Source organism: Helianthus annuus, chromosome 16, assembly GCF_002127325.2.
Source record: "Helianthus annuus cultivar XRQ/B chromosome 16, HanXRQr2.0-SUNRISE, whole genome shotgun sequence".
In the NCBI taxonomy this organism is placed as follows: domain Eukaryota; kingdom Viridiplantae; phylum Streptophyta; class Magnoliopsida; order Asterales; family Asteraceae; genus Helianthus; species Helianthus annuus.
Genome location: NC_035448.2, coordinates 182,365,765 through 182,387,102, shown reverse-complemented (window position 1 = coordinate 182,387,102; position 21,338 = coordinate 182,365,765). Strand labels below are relative to the sequence as shown.

General features: G+C 37.0%; 3 protein-coding genes across 5 annotated transcripts; all 3 read left to right on the top strand.

The window, feature by feature from the left end:
- The first annotated feature begins 231 nt into the window (after nucleotides 1-231).
- LOC110918437 (GBF-interacting protein 1-like) lies at nucleotides 232-6,167 on the top strand. Of its 2 annotated transcripts, none has more exons than XM_022162756.2 (10): nucleotides 232-615; nucleotides 1,744-1,784; nucleotides 1,926-2,025; nucleotides 2,096-2,186; nucleotides 2,260-2,720; nucleotides 2,810-3,044; nucleotides 3,125-3,347; nucleotides 3,427-3,558; nucleotides 4,056-4,502; nucleotides 5,655-6,167. In XM_022162756.2, exons 1-10 carry the CDS (start codon nucleotides 450-452, stop codon nucleotides 5,946-5,948), a joined length of 2,190 nt encoding a protein of 729 aa, XP_022018448.1. In that variant the 5' UTR covers nucleotides 232-449; the 3' UTR covers nucleotides 5,949-6,167. The 2 variants fall into 2 exon arrangements, with proteins under 2 accessions (XP_022018448.1, XP_022018447.1); XM_022162755.2 differs by having other exon boundaries at nucleotides 234-615; nucleotides 3,424-3,558.
- A 662-nt stretch (nucleotides 6,168-6,829) lies between these two features.
- On the top strand, nucleotides 6,830-12,681 carry LOC110918436. 2 transcript variants are annotated; one of them, XM_022162753.2, is made up of 8 exons: nucleotides 6,831-6,999; nucleotides 8,212-8,830; nucleotides 9,343-9,531; nucleotides 10,040-10,131; nucleotides 10,221-10,280; nucleotides 10,878-10,947; nucleotides 11,032-11,235; nucleotides 12,118-12,681. In XM_022162753.2, exons 2-8 carry the CDS (start codon nucleotides 8,213-8,215, stop codon nucleotides 12,481-12,483), a joined length of 1,599 nt encoding a protein of 532 aa, XP_022018445.1. In that variant the 5' UTR covers nucleotides 6,831-6,999; nucleotide 8,212; the 3' UTR covers nucleotides 12,484-12,681. The 2 variants fall into 2 exon arrangements, with proteins under 2 accessions (XP_022018446.1, XP_022018445.1); XM_022162754.2 differs by lacking the exon at nucleotides 10,221-10,280 and having other exon boundaries at nucleotides 6,830-6,999; nucleotides 12,118-12,551.
- Nucleotides 12,682-14,691: 2,010 nt separating this feature from the next.
- LOC110918435 (KH domain-containing protein At4g18375) lies at nucleotides 14,692-18,445 on the top strand. Its single transcript, XM_022162752.2, has 8 exons — nucleotides 14,692-14,822; nucleotides 15,189-15,892; nucleotides 16,468-16,956; nucleotides 17,035-17,274; nucleotides 17,355-17,606; nucleotides 17,703-17,761; nucleotides 17,828-17,921; nucleotides 18,003-18,445. Exons 2-8 carry the CDS (start codon nucleotides 15,203-15,205, stop codon nucleotides 18,132-18,134), a joined length of 1,956 nt encoding a protein of 651 aa, XP_022018444.1. The 5' UTR covers nucleotides 14,692-14,822; nucleotides 15,189-15,202; the 3' UTR covers nucleotides 18,135-18,445.
- Nucleotides 18,446-21,338: the final 2,893 nt, after the last annotated feature.

Sequence of the window (21,338 nt, the reverse complement as noted above, 5' to 3'; positions counted from 1 at the left end):
AAAAAAGGTCACATCACTAACCAAAATGCCGTATCAACAAAAAACTAACCGTGTCAAATGAGAATAAGTTAAAAGTTGGAAGTAATATTGTATAAATTGAAAGTCAAGAGTGTTATCTGTGAACCGATAAAAGTCGAAAGTAAAAGTGTTATATGTTGTTAACCGGTAAGATGTAACTTTTAAATTATAGTGGTTTGAAAGGGGAAATAAGGAAAGTACAAGGAAGAATCAATCAAGAACTCAAGAAGATAGATACAAATAGTTATAGAGAGAGAGAAGGACATAGAAGGTTTTGAAACAAGAGAGAGAAAGCTTCTTCTCATATATATATATCTCCTTTTTCCTGGTCGTGGCGGACTCCCATTCGAAGAAGCAATAATTACTCTTCTTTCATTCCACTCTAAACTGACACGTACTCTCACGCCGGTGTTAGATCTGATACCAAAATCATGGGTAGCAGAGGTAGTAATGGCGACGGAATCCCACCGGCGTCAAGAAAGATGGTACTCAGTTTAAAGGAGATAGTTGACGGCGTTACGGATGCTGAGATCTACTCAACCCTAAAAGATTGTAATATGGACCCTAATGAAGCCGTTAATCGCCTCTTGTCTCAAGGTAGTTCTTCATTTTTATATTGCAATTTTTCTTTTTTAATTCTTTAATATTGTTTCATGAATTCAAGAAAATTCAATTGCCTTCTTGTTTTGGATTTTGGGGGCTTATAAATTGATCAAAATTGTGATTTTTTTATTTCTAGGGTTCAAGATTGTGTGTGTGTGTTTGTATTTAAAGTGAGATATGCAGCTAGCAACTGTGATTGTGGGTTTACTAGGATAATTTTATTGTATCTTAAGAAAGAGATGCAACTAGTAAGTGCTATTGTGGGTTCATGAGGGTTATTTTCTTGTATCTCAAGTAAGAGTTGCAGTTGTTGTCTGACATTGGCACATTATTAGGCCTTTAAATGAACCCAAGAGGCATGTTCGTGTCCGTTCATCGAATATATAACCGAACAAATTTTTTTGTTCATGTTTGTTTGCTAAGAAAATGGTCATGTTCGTGTTTGTTTAAAACCTAAACGAACAGTTCACGAACGTAAACGGACAAACTTAAAGGAACATAATTTAACAAAACGAAGCAAATGAACATAGTTGAACAAACACAAATGAACATAATTGACTAAAGATAAACGACATAAAGTAATTTTTTTATATATTAGTGATTAATTACGATAAATTTCATTGGAAAAACCATTTTTATTACTAGAAAGCTCAATTACCAATTAGTTATATTTATATAAGTAGTAAAAGTTCCTTTTATGTTTAATATTTATATAAATATAACTACTTATGTATTTAAATTGAAACGATCATAAATGAACAAACATAAACAAATGTAAATAAATAAACAAACATAAACGGATGTTCACGAACATAAATGAACGAACAAAACGTGTGTTCATGTTCGTTCGTTTAACTAAATGAACAAAAAATTGTGTTCAAGTTCGTTCATTTGTTAAATGAATGAACTCCCCGCCGAACAAGTCCACGAACGGTTCATGATCGTTTGGTTAGTTTACAGGCCTACAAATTATCTTATGCTACGAAATATGTGCAGAGTTTGTTTTAATATCAAATTGAGAAAATGCATATTTGGTCTAATTTGGCCTTTAGCTGAACTAATATTTACAATCCTTGTTGATGTCAAAATTAAGTTCTAATCTGAAAATTATCGACTGTCTAGATCATTTTCACGAGGTGAAGAGCAAGCGAGAAAAGAAAAAGGTACACCGCAAATCCGCCATAATGAATTATAAAATTTTGGTTTTATTTGTATTGATTGTATACCTATGTATATAGTTTACTACTGATGTTATTTTGACATTTAAATTTTGAATAGTTTATCTTGGTTTTATTTGCATTCAGGTCAAGAATACAACAGAATCCAGACCTCGTGGTGGTGGTAACGCTTCAAACCGTGGGGCTAGAAGTGGACATAGTGGGCCAACCCATTACAACTCTTCTGGTACACTTTTATATATGAAAAACGTTATCGGCTCTTGTTTATTTCTTATCCTTACACGTTGAACTTTTAGAGTCTAGTGGATTTCAAGCAAAGCCTACGTACAAGAGGGAAAATACTAGAGTTGCTCCGCGTGATGCAAGTTGGCAGCCTCCGACTTACAGGTCAGTTGATTTAATCTTTTTAATTTTATTTTAAGAAGTTATTTATGGAATTTGATCGGTTATGCTATTACAGTGATTCAGTTGGGTACAAAAGCGAATCAACAACTGTCACTGCTACTGACGGTGCATCGTTTTCACAACCAGCTTCTGGATATCAACCTGCATGGTTGGGTGGTCCCGGTCAAAAGTCAATGGCTGACATAGTCAAAATGGGTAGACCACAAACCAACGATTATTACACCTCTTCAAACCCTTCTCAACAGAGTATCAGTCACAGCGTTGTTGTTCCAGAAAAACAGCCTGAATATGATCACGTTTCACCTGATGATGATTGGCCTGTAGACCAGCCACAAGACGAATCTGGTTTGACTTCTGGTCAGTCAAACTATCAAACCAATGAGGTCTTCGACCACGAAACCAATGAGGTTGAGGCTCAAGATGAAAGTTCCGACGAAGATGAAATCGAGAACCATGTGGACCCTGCTTCTGTGACTGAACCTGTTTATGATAATGGCCCTTATGAGCACAATGACGGTAATTACTTTGCTTTACCATTTTCTGTTCGGTTAATCAGTCGAAATAGTGAGATAGTAGTAACTGATATTTGTTATTTCTTGTTTCAGTTGAAGAAGTAGATGCATCTTTATCATCCGTGAGTGCGAATATACAAAAACTTAGCGTACAAGAAGAGGAGCACACGGTACAACCTGAAGAGGATGCCCCGTCTTTAATAATTCCGAGTCATCTGCAAGTCAACACTGCTGATTGCTCACACTTGAGTTTCGGAAGCTTTAGTGCAAATATAAATCTAAATACCGATTTCTCGAGACCTTCGACTGCTGACCATTCTGAACCTATGTATAATTATAATCTCATTATAATATTACTTAGTCGGTTTTGTTTTGATTTATTTATTCTTATATAACTTCTCTTTGCAGAAATCACGAGTATTATGACGATGGTCCGACAAGAAACATAACAGGAGCAGAAAGTTACGAGTTACCCTCTCCTTCACAAACTTCAGTATTGAAACAAGAGGACCCTGAAGTGACACATGGCGGTCAAAGTCAATTCGGTTTCCCCCAACCGTCACACACTCATACATTTGAAGTGACACGCGGCAGTGAAAGTCAAATTTCTACACCCTTTTTGAATGACATGGTAATAAGGATTTCTACAGTTCAAAACTTCGTGTCTCGTGCGTTACGAATATTAACTCTCTTTGACTATTCTGCAGCAGGCTGCAGCTAACGGTAATCCTATCAGAGAATCTGATCTGTCATACTCACAATTTTCAGTTAGTCAATCGATGCCTTCTAGGTATGCTGACTCAGCATCTTCCATCAGCGACCCAACCATATCAATGGCCGAGGTACTGGGCCTACTGGCTACTGCATCAAATTAATTACTTGAACCTTTTTTTTTGAGTAAAATGCCATTTTTGTCCCCGAGGGTTGGCCCGTTTTGCGACTTTCGTCTAAAGGTTTGTTTTTCCGCATCAGGATCCAAAAGGTTTGAAATCTTGCCATTTTCATCTGACTCGTTAACTCCATCCATTTTCTCCGTTTTTTGTTAACTTAAAGGGCAATTCGGTCTTTTCGCTTTATGTAAAAAGACCGAAACCCCTGAAAAAGACTGAATTGCCCTTTAAGTTAACAAAAAAGACAGAAAGACCCCCGACTCAACGGAGAAAAATAGATGGAGTTAACAAGCCGGATGAAAATGGCAAGATTTCAAACCTTTTGAATCCATATGCGGAAAAACTAACCTTTGGATGAAAGTCGCAAAACTAGCCAAACCTCAGAGATGAAAATGGCATTTTACTCTTTTTTTGTTACAAATTTTAAGAAATGCAACTTTTGTAAGCAGGCGTTGAAGAATGTAGGGCTTTCATCATCTCAACCACCACAGCAGACTCTTGCTACAGGACCTGCTGGTCCACAACACCTTAACGTGCACCCTTACTCCCAACCTACCCTTCCGTTAGGACTGTTTAGCAACATGATTGGGTACCCATTTTTGCCTCAAAATTACGCATATATGCCGTCTGGTTTTCAACCCACGTTTGCTGGAAATAACACGTATCATCAGCAACTAGCAGCCATGCTCCCGCAGTATAAAAACAGTGTTTCTGTCAGCAGCTTGCCCCAGTCTGCAGCTGTTGCTTCTGGTTACGGTTCGTATGGTAATTCAACAGCAATTCCCGGAAATTACCAAGTTACACCACCTGCGGGTCCCACAGGATCCACGATGAGCTATGATGAGTTATTGAATGCACATTATAAAGACAACAGTCACTTGCTCTCTCTCCAGCAGGTATACTTCTTTGATTTTTTTAAAATTTTACCAGAATGCTTGCTAGGCCTGTAAACGGACCGAACGTTCATGAACTGTTCGTGAACTTGTTCGGCAGGAAGTTCGTTTGTTAAATAAAAAGGAACGAATATGAACACATTTTTTTGTTCATTTAGTTAAACGAACAAACATGAACCCCACGTGTTGTTCGTTTATTTGTGATCGTTTATTTGCATGTGTTTATTTTCATTCATTTATGTTTGTTCGTTTATTTTTCGTTTCAATTTAAATATATAAGTATGTAGTTATATTTATATAGGGGAAGGTTCAAATGAAAACCACTAGTTATTGTGAAAACTCGAAAACTAATTAAAAAAAGCCAAAAAAACATACAAATTTTTTTTTTTTATTTTTATTTTTTTTTGCAAACCAAATTTCTCAGGTTTTTTTATATAAACAAAAAAAAAAATTTCAAAAAAAAAAAAATTGTGTAGTGCACATGTGTATGTGTACTACACATGTATACTACAAAAAATTTTTTTTTTTGAAAAAAAGTTTTTTTATATATATAAAAACCAGCGATTTTTATAAAAAAAATTGAAAAAAAAAATTTTTGTGTGTTTTTTAGGCATTTTTTAGTTAGTTTTCGAGTTTTCACAATAAAAGTGGTTTTCATTTGAACCATCCCCCTATTTATATAAATATTAAACATAAAAGGAACTTTCGAACTACTTATATAAATGTAACTAATTGGTAATTAGGCTTTCTAGTAATATAAATGGGTTTTTTCCAATGGAATTTGTCGAATTAATCACTAATTTATATAAAAATTTACTTTATGTTTAGTAAATTATGCTCATTTGTGTTCATTTGTGTTGTTTATTGTTTGTTAAATTATGTTTGTTTAAGTTTGTTTGTCTACGTTCGTGAACTATTCGTTTAGGTTTTAAACGAACGGACATAGACAAACACAAACATGCCCATTTTCTTAATAAACAAACATGAACAAAAAAACGTGTTCGATTATATGTTTGTGTTCATGTTCGGTTAAAGTTAAATGAACGAACATGAACATGCCTCTGTTCGTGTTCGTTCGGTTCATTTACAGGCCTAATGCTTGCAGTTCTCTAAAGATTATCTTTATATAACCTATGCTTTTTGAAATTTTACCAGAATGAGAACTCTCCGATGTGGGTTCATGGAGGTGGTTCACGGACAATGCCAGCGGTTCCAGCCAGTGCATTTTACAACTTGCAGCAGAACCAGAACCAGCAGCAGCCGAGTGGGTTCAGGCAAGGTCAGCAGCCTTCACAGAGTTACGGTGGGGCCGTCCTTAACTACCCAGATTTCTTCCAGTCGCAGACGGGGATGTCACAGGAACACCAGCTGCAGCAGAACCCTAGGGATGGTGGGTCCCAGGGACAGCCGAAACTACAGTCGCAACAGCTATGGCAAAACGGGTACTGATGGTTGAAATCAGATCAAGGTTTTCGAGGGTGGTGTTTGTGCCTTGAGAGGTTGTATGTCTTTCATGGTTGAGTTTAGCAATGTAACGTAGGAATATGTGGTGACTGTGGTTAGTGGACTTTGTTTATTTCATGGGTTTGGTTTTTCGCGCTCATGCTGCTAAAGTTCTAACCGCCTTTACTTATCCGAGTAATGACAGCTAAGGTCACCTTTTTTATGCTTGTTTCTCTCAAACAGCGTCATTGAATTGCAACTTTAACCTGACCTGACCAGTTTCTTTTTAGAATTATATTGCGACATTGAAAAAGCCACAGATGCATGACAGATTTTAAAGATAAAAACGGGTCAAATGGTAAAATCTGAAAACGGGTCAAATGAGTTGAAAATTATTTGAACTCTATAAAAAATACAACAAAATATTTTTAAAGCTGGCTTGTTGTGACCTTGAGTTATGAGATCTTGGCCTTGTTGATGACATACAAAGGGAATATTGTCAAACAACACATATAGGTAGCATTATGAGAATATAACCAACATTATTCATATATTATATTATGGTATTATTATTCTTATGTTCATATTTAACATAATCAAAAGATAGATAAAGGAGTGTTGATAAACCACAACACAACCATTTAGTCTCTTTCTCCCCTTGTTTTTGTCACATGTCATCTTCCCTTTCTCTTCATCATATAAGGCATACACTTTAATACATATACATTAATACATGTTAGACTAACAACCACCACATGTCCCCACTCCCACCACATATATTCGAAAGAAAAAAGATTTTACCAAAACACAGTCAAGTGTGTACTAAAAAGATATTTTTAAATACCATAAAAGTATTTTAAAAACAGTATATATTCGAAAGAAAAAAGATTTTACCAGCCACTAGCCAACCCAGGGGTTTGCTTTTTGCCCACTAGAATATACATACAGTTACACTTCGAGATTGGAGACTCATCTTTACCCTGACGGACGGAAAGCAGCCGGACCACATTCTCCGGCCACCCACCGCCGTCGACAGTTGTTCTTGTTGCCTATCTAGGTACGTTAGCATCACACTTCACACTCTACAGTCTACACGCGTCTGCACTTAATCGGTGGAAACTTGCTTACTTTCCTTTTGTGTAAGGGTTAAGCAATTGATTTGTATGTATGCAATAATAATTATAATTCATTAACTCTCCAAATGGAAATTACATTGGAATACAAGGTATGAAGAGTACTTGATTTTCAATCTTCATAGTTTACGTCTTTCAATTTTGTTGCTCATAGCTTTGCACATACATGAGAAGTTGAATGGAAATCAAATCTGCTTAAGTTGAAATGTGTGAAAAACACTTCCTGATCGATGTGTATTTATACCAAAAAATGAGAATAATTTTATTTAGGTGGATTATCATTTAAACATCAAACTCACAAATATTAATGATATGATATAGAAAGAAGAAAGGACTAAATGCAAAAACAGTTGATTCTTATTAAACATATACATACACATACACAGTTAGTTAGTTAGTTAGTTAGTAGCTGAGCTGGACAGTTAGTTAGTAGCTAAGTAGCACTGGAACGGGTACGGGATCGGGGTACGGGGACGATACGGGAATGAGGAACGGCAAAACTCAAAATTCCAAGATACGGGTACGGCAATAAAAAATATAAAAAAATAAAAATACATTAAACAAATTCCAAAAATACTACATCTTCCAAAGGTAATTAACTATCAATAATCAAATCATTTTCAAATTCCGGTTCATCTAGTGAGAGATCAGCAATCGATAGAGAATTAGAGATGATGAGACTTCAGAGTTTAGAGATTAGAGAAGCCGAATATGATAGGTCTATTTATTTAATGTCCGGTTGTGGAATTTGAAAGGGTAAAAACCCTAAAAATAAATGGAAACGGGCTGGATACTTCTACCAGATATGTCCCCGACATTGGAAACGTCCCCGACGAGTACCCATGGTGTTTCCGTCCCCGACAAGTACCCGAGACGGGTACGGCCACATAAATGGAGTCCCCGTGCTACATAGGTTAGTAGCTGAGCTGGACAGTTAGTTAGTTAGTAGCTGAGCTGGACAGTTAGTTTGTTACTCATATTTTGTATCTACATGTTTCTCTAGGCTCATTTATATATAGCAGAGACCATGTATTGTATCATTATCCTTTTCACTCTACTCACCTTTACTGCTTTACACACTCACACTTCTCTTTTGATTTGTATTTATTCCATATCTTGTGTGATGTGAAACACAGCATGGATGGCGTCCGATCCAACCATCGCATGCCTGACGAAAAAGGGGAACACCACAAAAACCGTTACAGCAAGGAATCCATATCATCCAGTGAGCTCTGGACAGATGGACTCTTATGTGCTTTTGAATATGTCAAAGGTCGTCAAAGAAGATCATTCAGGTCACCTTCGAAGTCAAACACAAAACCCTACTCAACACATCAAGCAAATAGTCAGAAGACTTATAACATAAAGAAACAAGTCGATGGTTATTCATCAGATCCCACTAATCTTACAGAAAACATGAGTGATAATGTGATAGGAAAACTGGATGTGAGTCATTGGATCCCAATCGGCTGGGCCAGAATATCCGAGCTTATTGAATCAGTGAAAATTCCTGCTGACTGGACCTCGCAGCAGTTTGATTTTATGGACGATGAAGATGATGTTACAATTGCGGAGCTAGCCGCCCCCTACTGGGAGCGGCCAGCTGGACCTGTATGGTGGTGCCATGTGGCTGCGGACCATTCACACGTTAGTTCATGGCTTAATAACGCGTCATGGTTACATCCTGCAATTAGCATTGCTTTGAGAGATGAAAGCCGGCTCATAAGCGAGAGAATGAAACACCTTTTATATGAGGTATCAACTATTTTGATTTTTGAGATTTTTTAAGAGTAAAATGCCATTTTCGTCCCTGAGATTTGGTCAGTTTTGCGACTTTCGTCCAAAGGTTTAGTTTCTCGCATCTGGATCCAAAAGGTTTGAAATTTTGCCATTTTCATCCAGCTCGATAACTCCATCCATTTTCTCCGTTAAGTCAGGGGTATTTATGTCTCTTTTGTTAACTTAAAGGGCACTTCGGTCTTTTTCACTTTATGTACAAGTATTCGAAATACCCTTACTAAACAAAAAAAAAAAAAACAAGTAGGTAAAAAGACGAAAATACCCCTGAATTAACGGAGAAAGATGAATGGAGTTAACGAGCCGGGTGAAAATGACAAGATTTCAAACCTTTTGGATCCAGATGCGGGAAACTAAACCTTTGGATGAAAGTCGCAAAACTGGCCAAACCTCAGGACAAAAATGGCATTTTACTCTTTTTTTTAATGTTATACTTATGAAATGTCTGGTTTTGGTCAAATCTTGCTTAGGTTCCGGTTAGAGTTGCTGGAGGTCTGTTGTTTGAACTTCTTGGTCAATCAATCGGTGACCCGTATATAAAAGAGGATGACGTGCCTGTTGTCCTTCGTTCATGGCAAGCACAAAATTTCTTAATAACCGCATTGCACCAGAAAGGGGATACACCAGGCTTAAATGTATTGGGTGTTATTGAAGTTCAGGTTTTCTACAATTTACCATGAGATTTTTTATTTTAATCTTTTATTTATGAGTAAAATGCCATTGTTTAGCTAGTTTTGCGACTTTCGTTCAAAGGTTTGTTTTTTCGCATCTAGATCAAAAGGTTTGAAATTTTGTATTTTCATCCAGCTCATTAACTACATCCATTTTTCTCCGGTAAGTCATGGGTATTTTCGTCTTATTTGTTAACCTAAAGGGCAATTCGGTCTTTTTCACTTTATGTAAAAAGACCGAATACCCCAGAAAAAGACTGAATTGCCCTTTAAGTTAAGAAAAAGACGGAAATACCCCTGAATTAACGGAGAAAAATGGATGGAGTTAATGAGCCGGATGAAAAGGTCAAGATTTCAAATCTTTTGGATCCAGATGCGAAAATATGCGAAAAAACAAACCTTTGGACGAAAGTCGCAAAGCTGGCCAAACCTCAGGGACGAAAATGGCATTTTACTTTTTATTTATTTTCAGCTTACCGGATTATCCTTTATCTAGGAACTTCTTTTTGCTGGCGGTAATAACGTTCCCCGCACAATACATGAAGTTATAGCCCTCTTGGCCAGCCGGCTTGCACGGTGGGATGACAGGTCAGCTGATATATTCGTTTTAAATTTAACTGGTATTCATTTCAGTTTGTATTTAATCATGGAATATTGAAAATATGTAACACACACAGATTATTTCGGAAGTCTGTATTTGGTGAAGCTGATGAAGTAGAACTGAAGTTCATTAACAGGTACTTCATCAATGATATTGTCTCAAAATCCGGTTATTCTGGATAAGTTATTACCCCTAAAATTTTAAGGCATATATTTTTGTTAACACAATATACAAATAAAACATAGAGTAAAATGTCATTTTCGTCCCTAAGGTTTGGCAAGTTTTGCGACTTTCGTCCAAAGGTTTGTTTTTCCGCATCTGAATCCCAAAGGTTTGAAAGCTTGCCATTTTCATCCGGCTCGTTAACCCTATCTATTTTTCTTTGTTAAGGCAGGGGTATTTTCATCTTTTTTGTTAACTTAAAGGGCAATTCGGTCTTTTTTTCACTTTATGTGCAAGCATTTAGCATAATGTACAAGTATTCAAAAAAGACTTAAATACCCCTGCCTTAACGAAGAAAAATGGATGGAGTTAACGATCCGGATAAAAATGGCAAGATTTCAAACATTTTGGATCCAGATGCGGAAAGACAAACCTTTGGACGAAAGTCGCAAAACCGGCCAAACCTCGGGGACGAAAATGGCATTTTACTCTAAAACCTATGTTATGATATTATCATGCCACAAAATATTAGAATTAGAATAATCAATAACAATATTGTATGTTGGAATAGGAGAACCAATGAAGATTTGAACCTTTTCATTGTAATACTCAACCAAGAAATCAAAAGATTATCACAACAGGTTTGCTATGATTTGAACCTTTGTTTGACTTGACTTGCAGAAAGTTAACGTCGACTTTTAGTTAATGGATATTTATTTTGCAAGGTTATTCGAGTCAAATGGTCTTTGCATGCAAGGGAAGAAATAGTATTTGAATTTCTCCAACACTTGAAAGGAAATGCAACTAAAACGTTGCTTGAAGGTATACGAAAAAGTACAAGAGAAATGCTCGAGGAACAAGAAGCAGTGCGTGGTCGCTTGTTTACTATTCAGGATGTCATGCAAGGCACTAAACGGGCATGGTTGCAGGTTTGTCTGCATAAAATACGTATAGTTTAATAAATACGGTGATACTTTCCCCATCAAAGTCAAAAAATAGGGTTGACCAATGACTTCTCTCTAATATGGGCATATCACATGTATTTGATGTATGCACTAACACTTGCCTTATAAGATTTTAAATGTTAAGGGGGAGTTAGGATGTGCGTCTTAAAAGTAAAATGTTATATTGAATAATCAGGATTAAATAGAATTAATTAACTAGTAAAACGGACGTGGAAGATGTTGTTTGGATGTTCTGTTGTTAACAATTTGAGTGTTTGATGCCTTGATGGGTGGTGTGGGATTGCTTATTAAACTGCTTAGACCGTGGGGTATGGTGGGGCTTGGGTTGGGGCATTTGTTGACACGTGGAATGGGAGCCCCCCCACCGCCTAGTTATGTGTCCTTGGGGTATGGCGGGGCGTGGGTTGGGCTTGGGTTGGGTGCACCGCATGGCAGAATATTCAAAAAAAAAAAATTTACAAAAAATTTATAAAAATCACATAACATTTATAAAAAAAACCTACAACTTCATTAAAATTTTAAAAATTACATAATCCTAAAAATTACATAATTTCCTAAAAATTACATAATGTCTAAAAATTACGTAATTTCCTAAAAATTACATAATTCATATGGCCCGCTATGACATGGCGGGGTCAGCGAATGGAAGCAAGCCAGCTAGGATGTCAAGACCGCCCCACGCCCGGCTTGAAACCCAAGCCCCAAGGGCCACGCCCCAACCCAAGCCCACCCGGGGTGGTGGCTTGGGCGTTTTCCCCCAACCCAGGCCCAAACCCCCGCCCCATACCCCATAGTCTTATGTTTATTCTTATAAACACAAATGACAACTTTTTTCACGATTTTCAGGACAAAAGTACGAGAGTAACACACAATCTGGCCGTGTTTGGTGGGTGTGGTCTTATTCTGTCCATCATCACCGGATTATTTGGGATTAATGTTGACGGTATCCCAGGAGCCACAAATACACCATACGCGTTTGGTCTTTTTGCAGGCATTCTGTTCTTGATAGGAATAATCTCAATTGCAGTTGGTTTGTTATACTTTGGACTTAAAAAACCAATCACTGAAGAACAGGTTGAGGTGCGGAAACTTGAGTTGCAAGAATTAGTCAACATGTTCCAGCATGAAGCCGAGACTCATGCTCAGGTTCGGAAACATGTTTCTGGAAACAACATCATACTAAATGGTGCAAACTATGTTGTTATTGATTAGAAGAGGTTCATTTGGAAGCCTAAAACTTAATTGCATAGTTATTAGATAGTTACAAATTTTTATATAAATATATTAAAAACACTAGTGAAAATGTATAGCCTGATTGATACTTGGTATACACGGTATGTGTGTTCATTGTACTACTGCACTGTTATAATGGCACGTTACAAACATTAACGTCCTCTTAATTTATTTACATACTTTAGATGCTATAATAGTTTAGATTTCAAGATTTCATACCATGATGTTTTATGGACGAAATTTGGGAAGATAAAGATATGATTATGATTTAACGCAAACATTATGGGTCCAACATAATTAGCATACTATGGTGCGGAACAATATTAGAACAATGGTCAACTCTTAACCATGTAAATCCTCTTATCAAGGAGAAATACGTCGACTCACTACCTTTATACTACCTGCCGAACACACTGCGGAAATATTATCTCGGCTTACTTTTAACTTTTAACAGCGGAGTTTGGTATCTAGTACTGACACTCATGACAAAGTTAACGACATGCTTCTTTGTCATGGTCAAGACATTCGGTCTTTCAAACACATATGAAGATCAAAAACCAACATCGCAAAGGGATTCATTATTGCAAAAGGTGTCTTAACATTGGTTTGTCGTTTTTCATCACCATTCTAGTCATTGTAATTCTAACCATAATGGCGTTGTATTACAAATTTAAATGGCTAATTAAGACAAACATTAATGCTCTCTAATGTGTTAAAATACTTTAATGTCATAATTTTTTTAACGGCAAATTTGGATCACTAACGGATCACCGGAGTATTATCGTGCCACCAGTGGAACCATCCAATCATATCCATCTCCACTAGGCAATGCCTGCACACCAATTCTGAATGAAACCCAATAAATATGAGAAAACCCCCCTTGTGAGAATCGAACTCAAGACCTAATGGTCCCTAAGCCTTATCTCACCCCAATATACCACTAGGTTATAATGGTCTACTTTAATGTCATAATAACTTAGATTTCACGCCTAGGAAGTTTTATGCACGGAATCTAAAGATAAAAAGTGATACTGGCGAACGTTACCGGTCATTATCACCATACCACGGGTTGAATCAACCTCTTACCAAAGCTTGACATGCGACGTTATATCTATTAACAGTAAATACGTTTAATGCAAAACAATACTGGAACAAGGGTTAACTCTTTACCCCATAAATACTAATTTCAAGAAGAAAAACCATTGACCCACTCTTTAATGTATTTTGTATTTACCCTCCAAACACATTTTATAGATATCTTCTCGACTTGCTCTCATACCGGACTTTGGTAATGTTACAGTAATAATAGTGCAGGGGTTAACCGGTAATTGTTGAATAGTAGAAGGGTTAGGGTGTTGGTATACGTGTACTTAAACACAATAATGTGAAAATTCTTTTATCTCTGTTTTCTTCTCTCTCTCTAAAATCAATCATAACAAGTAATGCGTACTATCACTTATGACAAGGTTAATGAGGTGCTTTTTTTTTCTTCTCCGGTGTCACCTTCAAAAACATATAAAGATAGAAAAAAAAAACGACATCACATACGATTTTATAGGCTGTCATTTTTCATCATCATTTTAGTCGCTAAATTCCATTAAAACTGTATAAACTTATGTTTGTTCAAATAGACATCATTACAGTATCCAACTATCCACAAAAATAAGGGCTGACATATTGTGTCAGACACGACCTGTTAAGACGTGAAGACGATAAGACACGAACACGATAAAAAATCTTATCGTGTCAGTCTTTCCAAACACGAACACGATCCTGATAATAACAAGGTACACGAACACGGCTTGTTAAGACACAAAAAACCTTGCAAGCGTATCATACAACCTATTAAGACATGAACACAACCTGTTAAGACACGAACTCTCCTTGGAGGGGTGGAGTCTAGGGTTGACGTATCGTATCAGACACAACCAATTAAGACACGAACACGAAATAGGTAAATACGAACACGACACGAAAATTAACAGGTATTATCGTGTCGACCTGTTTAAGACACTAAACCTGATAAAGGTCACACACAAACTTGTTAAAGTCGTATCGTGTCATGTTTTCGTGTCCGTGTCTGAAATTGCTAGCCATAACAAAAATATACAATCCGCAATGAGTCCATGATAATTATTACAACAAAACATTCACGGACTAAACATGCAAGTTGAAAACCCCAAGGGAGATATATGTAACATACGAGATCCTTTTTACGGAAGACGATGCATCATAAATTTACTTCAATACACAATTTCGCATCAAATCCTAGGGTTTTTTACTCGATTTGGTACTTTCTTTGCCGTTCATCTAATCAGGTTCGATCAATTCACTTTTTCTTCTTATCTTATCATACACTAATTCATGTAACAATTTCACATCTCAATTATTATCAATTCGCATCATACATTCACCGTTGACTTTTTACGTTAGGGTTTCATCGATCCGTTACGTTTTCGTTCTAATTTCATCATAATTATGTTGATATATCAATACATCCGATACGTTTAGTTACTTTATTAATTATTCTGTATGTATATCGGTGTTATACGTACAGGAATTGTATAAAGTATGGGTGAAAATTCATCATAATTATGTTGATATATCAATACATCTGAATCTGATACGTTTAGTTACTATATTAATTATTCTGTTCTGTGTATATATTGGTGTTATACGTACAGGAATTGTATAAAGTATGGGTGAGAATGGAAGAAGACAGCTTAATAAGAGAGATAGGGATAGGGATAGGGATAGGGATAGAGATTGGGACGATAACAAGAATCAACGAAGAAGAGGAAACGAAAGAGACGACAGAAGTAATAACAATTATAACTATAATATTAACAACAACAACAACAACTACAATAATAATAAGTATGATAAGGAGAGGGAGAATGGTGAGTTGATTGTGTACAGGATATTATGTCCGGATCGGTTTATCGGGAGTGTGATCGGGAAGAGTGGGAAGGTTATAAACTCGATTAGGCAAGATACGAGGGCGAAGGTTAAGGTAGTGGACCCGTTTCCGGGGTCGAATCATAGGGTGATAACGATTTATTGTTATGTTAAGGAGAAGGTGGATATTGAGCCGGATGATGAGGTTGGTGATATGGAGCCGGTATGCTTTGCGCAGGATGCGCTTATACGGGTGCATAATGCGATTGTGAACGTGGTAGGGACCGGTGGTGATTCGGATAAGAAGTATAAGGATAAGACAGAGTGCCAGATTCTTGTTCCGTCTAGTCAGGCGGCTAACCTTATTGGGAAAGCCGGTGCAACGATAAAGCGATTGAGAAATAAGACGAGGACGATTATTAAAGTTTCTCCTAAAGATGTTGGTGATCCTAATCATTCATGTGCTATGGAATTCGACAACTTTGTTCAGGTTAGCCTTCCGTAACTCGTAATTTGTTATTTTGATTATTTGTTTTTTGGATTAATTTCATATATACCCTTACAAACATGAAAATTTTCATATATACCTAACCAAAACTAAAATTATATCATATATGCCTCTACAAAAGAGTTAAATATCAAATATACCCAATACATTAAAAACAATCTAATAAATAATCGTTTTACCATTGTTTTTGTTAACTTCAACCGTTTTCATATATGCTCATCTTTTAACATCATATTCTTATATAATACATTTTAAGCTTAAATTTATTTTTACCCATTTTTATTTTGTTTTTTGTTTTTCCTATAAACAATAGTATTCTCCATATATATAATATTTAAGCTAGAAATGAGTAAATATATATTTGAAGTTAAAGGTCATATAAAGATTTCAAAGTTATAGAAAAACAAGGGTGTCTTTTATTAAATTGTTTTTAATGAATTGGGTATATATGATTTTTCAACTACTTTGTAAGGGTATATATGATATTTTGCAAGTTTGTAGGGGTATATATGAAATTGACCCTTGTTTTTTTCGTTTGACACTTTTTTTGAATTTAGATAACTGGTGAACCGGATGCAGTGAGAAAAGCACTATTTGCAGTCTCGACGATTATGTACAAGTTTACCCCTAAGGAAGATGTTCCACTTGAAACATCCGTGACCGAAGCTCCTCCAAGTATCATTATACCTTCTGACCTACCAATATTTCCTGCTGCTGGGCTATACCCAGGTGTGGATCCATACGTGCCTGCAAGACCTGTTCCTTCTGCTCTTGGTGGTTCACATGTTCAAGAATTTCAAGGTTTTTCAGATTCAGGGAGCCAATGGCCAATTTACTCTTCTGCCCTCCCTGTGGTTTCTGGATTTTCTGGTGCCTCTTTATCAGGGGAGTTGATATTAAGGGTTCTCTGCCCGTTTCACAAAATAGGACGTGTTATCGGAAGGGGTGGGGCCTCAATTAAAAGCGTCAGAGAAGCTAGTGGTGCTCGTGTTGATGTTGATGACACCAGACGCGATGAATGCATTGTAACAGTCCAAGCAACAGAAGTATGCATTTTATTTTGTTTTAATCACTCATAAAGATCCTTTTGTTGTATCTTATTGTATTGTGACGTTTATTTGCAGTCATTGGATGATATAAAATCAATGGCAGTCGAAGCAGTTCTATTACTTCAAGAAAAAATAAACGAAGACGACGAAGAAAACGTTTCCATTAGGCTTCTTGTCCCTTCCAAAGTTATTGGTTGCATTATAGGTAAAAGTGGTTCAATCATAAACGAAATTCGAAAAAGAACTAGAGCAGATGTTCGCATATCGAAAGGTGATAAACCCAAATGTGCAGATGCTAATGATGAACTTGTTGAGGTATACTTCATTAATTCGTTTTACAGTTTTACCATCAGTCGATATTTTAAGTGTTCTATAACTATTATTGTAACATGCAGGTGATTGGAGAAGTTGGTAGTGTGAGGGACGCACTTGTTCAGATTGTTCTCCGCCTTCGTGATGATGTCTTAAAAGATAGGGATAGCGGTCATAACCCATCTTCGGGGAATGATTCTGTGTTTGCCGGAGGAAGTGGTATTCCTGTACCTTCAGTTTTACCTAGCGTTTCATCACTTGCTTCTCTGGGTTATGAGCACCGAGCCGAAACAGGGAGTGGTCTGGGCTTGCTTTCTTCAAGCTCCATATATGCGGTATGCTGCATCATTGAATCATCATAAATTATACATTAAATTTGTAGAATTTAATCTCTTATGTCGTATGCTAAATCGATATGTTTCTGGTTATAGATGAATGACAGTGGGTATGGATCATTGCCTTCTTATTCTTCAAAGCAACTCTATGGAGGGTAAGTAGTTATTTTGGTATTATTGACTCTTTTGCTCTTTGCTAATTTGATCTTGATGTTAATCAGATTGCCTTCTTCTGCGTCCGAGATGGTGGTCCCGGGTCATGCGGTTGGCAAAGTGATGGGGAAAGGTGGAGCTAATGTTGACAATATCCGCAAGGTGATTTTTGTTTAATACTTTATAGATTTAGAGATATTATTTACTTAGAAAAGTCTCATTTAATGTTCTCTTGTTCTCCAGATATCAGGGGCTTCTGTGGAGATATCTGAATCCAAATCATCCCGGGGTGATCGTGTGGCTGTGATTTCCGGGACACCTGAACAGAAACGCTCAGCTGAAAACTTGATTCAGGCTTTCATAATGGCCACCTAAGTATAAGTTGAAGGTGAATTATGGTTTAATTATCAATAGTCTCTCTTTAGGGTTTTCTTATCGTGAAATGGATCTCGATCTCTTGGGTTCTTTCTACTGGAGTTATCTTTTCTTAAGATCATTCTGGAAGATTCATCTATGGCTCCATTCAGCGGCACTTGTTTTATCAGGACCTTTTCTTTCTCCCCTTACTCTTTAATAAACAAACTCCTGTTCTTTGGTTGTGCGGATTCTGTCTTTTTAAAATGTTATTATGCTCGTGCGGTTACTTTTATGACATAATTTTAATCATGATAACTGATGTTTTCTGAGTGGTTGCTCTTGTTCTTCTTGCTCTTTGAATCTTCGGTATAGTCTTTTCTTGAACTGATAGATTCTGGAACCTGGAATGGTAAGCTTCTTGATCTTCTTCATACCTCTTGATTTGATATTCTGGTATACATGATCTTGAAGCAAAAAATTATGTGGTTAAAAATAAGTGGAAATATAGCTCTTCGTGAGACTTACATGTAGTTTCTACCTTCAAAGTTCACTCTTTATAAATCAAATTCATTTCTAAACTACACTGAAATCTTTCACCGCATTTCTCCACTTTTTTTTCAAAGTTAATCAATCTTGAATTTAGGTATTTGTTATGGCTACGACTTGTGAATCAATTCTGATCTTGCTTTAAGTGATTCAATCTTGTAATGACCTAGTCCATGGCTGCACTATTGATTTCAAATCTTTTTCTTACAACCATACATGAATTATATCTATATCTATAGCAGGAGAAAGGGCAAAATATCCGTATTGGCCAGACCCATGAACTACTTTTTTTTTTTCTTTCTACTTGGGTGGTCTCAAAATTGTCGGGTCATAATTAGACTCTGCAACTCAACAGGAAACTCCTTTGGTCAGATCTTGTCTCTGCTGCTCCTGTAAGGATCAAACTCTTACTTGGCAGATGCTCCTACGTTGTTGTCCTGGAATATTTGGGAGATATTGGAGCCATAGTTATCGGTAGCGAAGATAGCGCTTGCTATCGCGTGCTTCATAGCGTATCGCTCATATCTCGCAATCTATTAAGTTGCGACTCCATAGCTTTCTGACGACGAATTCCGGCTCTGGTGCTGTAATTTCTCCCGGAAACCAGGAAGAAGAGTGGCGATTGTTTGTTGCATTTTAGCCATTTAGGTTAAATAACTTTATGTATTTTAACACTTGACCCCTCAATCTTTCACTAGTTTACATTCACCCTAGTCCCTAATACGTATAAAAATTACATAATTGTAAAAGTAGTTTTTGTATTTTAACATTTAACCCCCTCTGTTTCAGTGGTTTACATTTGGTCCCGCTTGCGGTACGCACATATAATGTATATGTGTGTGGGCCCTCGGGGGGCAAAAGTGAAAGTGCACTATTTTTAACGTTATTTTACTAATTTCGTGAAAATAACGGGGGACGGTTAATCATGCATCATGTGGTGGCGTTGATAGCCGAAAGACTAGGGGTTTTAAAAAGCGCACTAATCGGCCTTTGTCCCAATTGCTGAGTATTATGTGTCTTATGACCAAGGCTTGATGCAAAACTACTATCGAGCCAGGGGTCTCACTGGAAGTTGCCTCTCTATTCCTACGGGGTAGAGGTAAGGTTGTCTACATCTTACCCTCCTCAGACCTGGGTTTTAAAAAGCGCGCCTAGGCGCGAGGCGCACTAAGGCGCATGTCTTAGCGCCTCATGGCACCTGAGGCACGCTTTTTCCACAAAGCGCAAGAAAAGCGCTTTTTTTTGGGTTTTTTGAGGTATGAGGCGCGCGCCTTATGTATTTTGGGTGTTTTTATGTTGTTTTTATGCATGAAAGTGTTGGACAATAGGTTTTTTGGTTTGTACATGTAGGTAAAATCATATAAACCTTAGTTATTACTATATTTTGGATAAGTGATGTTAAAATCCTATGGGATATATATACAAATTTATATAATCTTCTTGCGCCTTGGGTACGAAAAGCCCAACGCTTTTGCACTTTGCGCTTCACGCTTCATTTTTAGACCTCGTCGCTTTTGTGCGCCTCTCGCTTTTTAAAACCAAGCCTCAGACCCCCTACCTTAGCCTTGCTATTGGTGGGATTTACTGAGTATGATGATGATGACATTTGGTCCTTAAACTTACAAATTTATACATAATAAGTAGAGTAAAATGCTCGAATAGTCCATGTGGTTTGTCAAAATAACACCTATAGTCCCTAGCTTTTGGAAATTACACCCATGCTCCTTGTGGTTTTACACTTTGTTACTCGGATAGTCCCCTGATCGGATGGGGGTTAGTTTATCTAGTTAAGTCTATGTGAAATGACAAAAATACCATAAAATTAAAAATAAAGTTAAAGAACAAATTTTATCATTTAATAACTATACTGGGCCCCACATTTTTTAATTAAATACAACTAAACTCTCACTCCTACCCCTCCTTCCATGTGTTTCTTCTCCGTCAAACCCACCCCTCCCCCTCCGGCGAATGTTCTTTTTTCCTGGGACTGGTGCATCAAATGGGATCGCTTACAACCAATATCTTTTAGATAGTCAACATTTTCAGCCCTAAGCCGTTATCAAATAGGACCACTGAAACACTTTTCTGACTTTCTTCTTCGTTGAGAGATGTAAAATTTTCCGACCGGCATGACACTGTTTACCCCGATAAACCTGAACAACCCTTTTTTCGGCTGATATCGCCACAAATCGTCTAAGATTTTCGCTAGAGAGATTAATAAAGCGAAAGAATATGAGGGGGTGAAGGTAATTGTCGGCAACCAATAGCACTTGCAAATTATAACAATTCACCTAGTAGCTAACCAGACCCTAATAGCATCTGATGAAATTTCACAGGATAAACCCTTTAGATCTCCATATTCGAACATCACTCAAAACCCCAGACTCTGTTATAGAATATTCATCATCTAAGGCGCAGAAAGGGGGTGGTTGGGCACCGGAATAATGTAGGAAGGTACTTGAGATGATGTAGGGTGGGTCGTATACCTGTTAAAAAAACTCCTTTTTGTTGTTTAGAATAAATTCCAATAGATCAGTTTGTTATTTTCGTGAATAGTTACTGCAGGTAGGTGTGTCAAGGTGTTGAGAAAATGGTTGTGGGTGTTGGTGTTAGTGGGGTGGTCGGCTGGTGATACCGGTGGTGGTACATCGCTGGTGAGTTGGTGAGGAACAAGGT

What these genes read in the sequence shown, in the direction of transcription:
- LOC110918437 (XM_022162755.2), top strand. Translation starts at nt 450, where the DNA reads ATGGGTAGCAGAGGTAGTAATGGCGACGGAATCCCACCGGCGTCAAGA. An exon ending in GCTGACCATTCTGAACCTAT is followed by an intron (nt 3,045 to 3,124) that starts GTATAATTATAA and finishes TTCTCTTTGCAG; the next exon opens with AAATCACGAGTATTATGACG. An exon ending in CAACCATATCAATGGCCGAG is followed by an intron (nt 3,559 to 4,055) that starts GTACTGGGCCTA and finishes TTTTGTAAGCAG; the next exon opens with GCGTTGAAGAATGTAGGGCT.
- LOC110918436 (XM_022162753.2), top strand. Translation starts at nt 8,213, where the DNA reads ATGGATGGCGTCCGATCCAACCATCGCATGCCTGACGAAAAAGGGGAA. An exon ending in TGAAACACCTTTTATATGAG is followed by an intron (nt 8,831 to 9,342) that starts GTATCAACTATT and finishes AATCTTGCTTAG; the next exon opens with GTTCCGGTTAGAGTTGCTGG. An exon ending in TCAAAAGATTATCACAACAG is followed by an intron (nt 10,948 to 11,031) that starts GTTTGCTATGAT and finishes TTATTTTGCAAG; the next exon opens with GTTATTCGAGTCAAATGGTC.
- LOC110918435 (XM_022162752.2), top strand. Translation starts at nt 15,203, where the DNA reads ATGGGTGAGAATGGAAGAAGACAGCTTAATAAGAGAGATAGGGATAGG. An exon ending in AATTCGACAACTTTGTTCAG is followed by an intron (nt 15,893 to 16,467) that starts GTTAGCCTTCCG and finishes TTTTGAATTTAG; the next exon opens with ATAACTGGTGAACCGGATGC. An exon ending in CTTCAAGCTCCATATATGCG is followed by an intron (nt 17,607 to 17,702) that starts GTATGCTGCATC and finishes TTCTGGTTATAG; the next exon opens with ATGAATGACAGTGGGTATGG.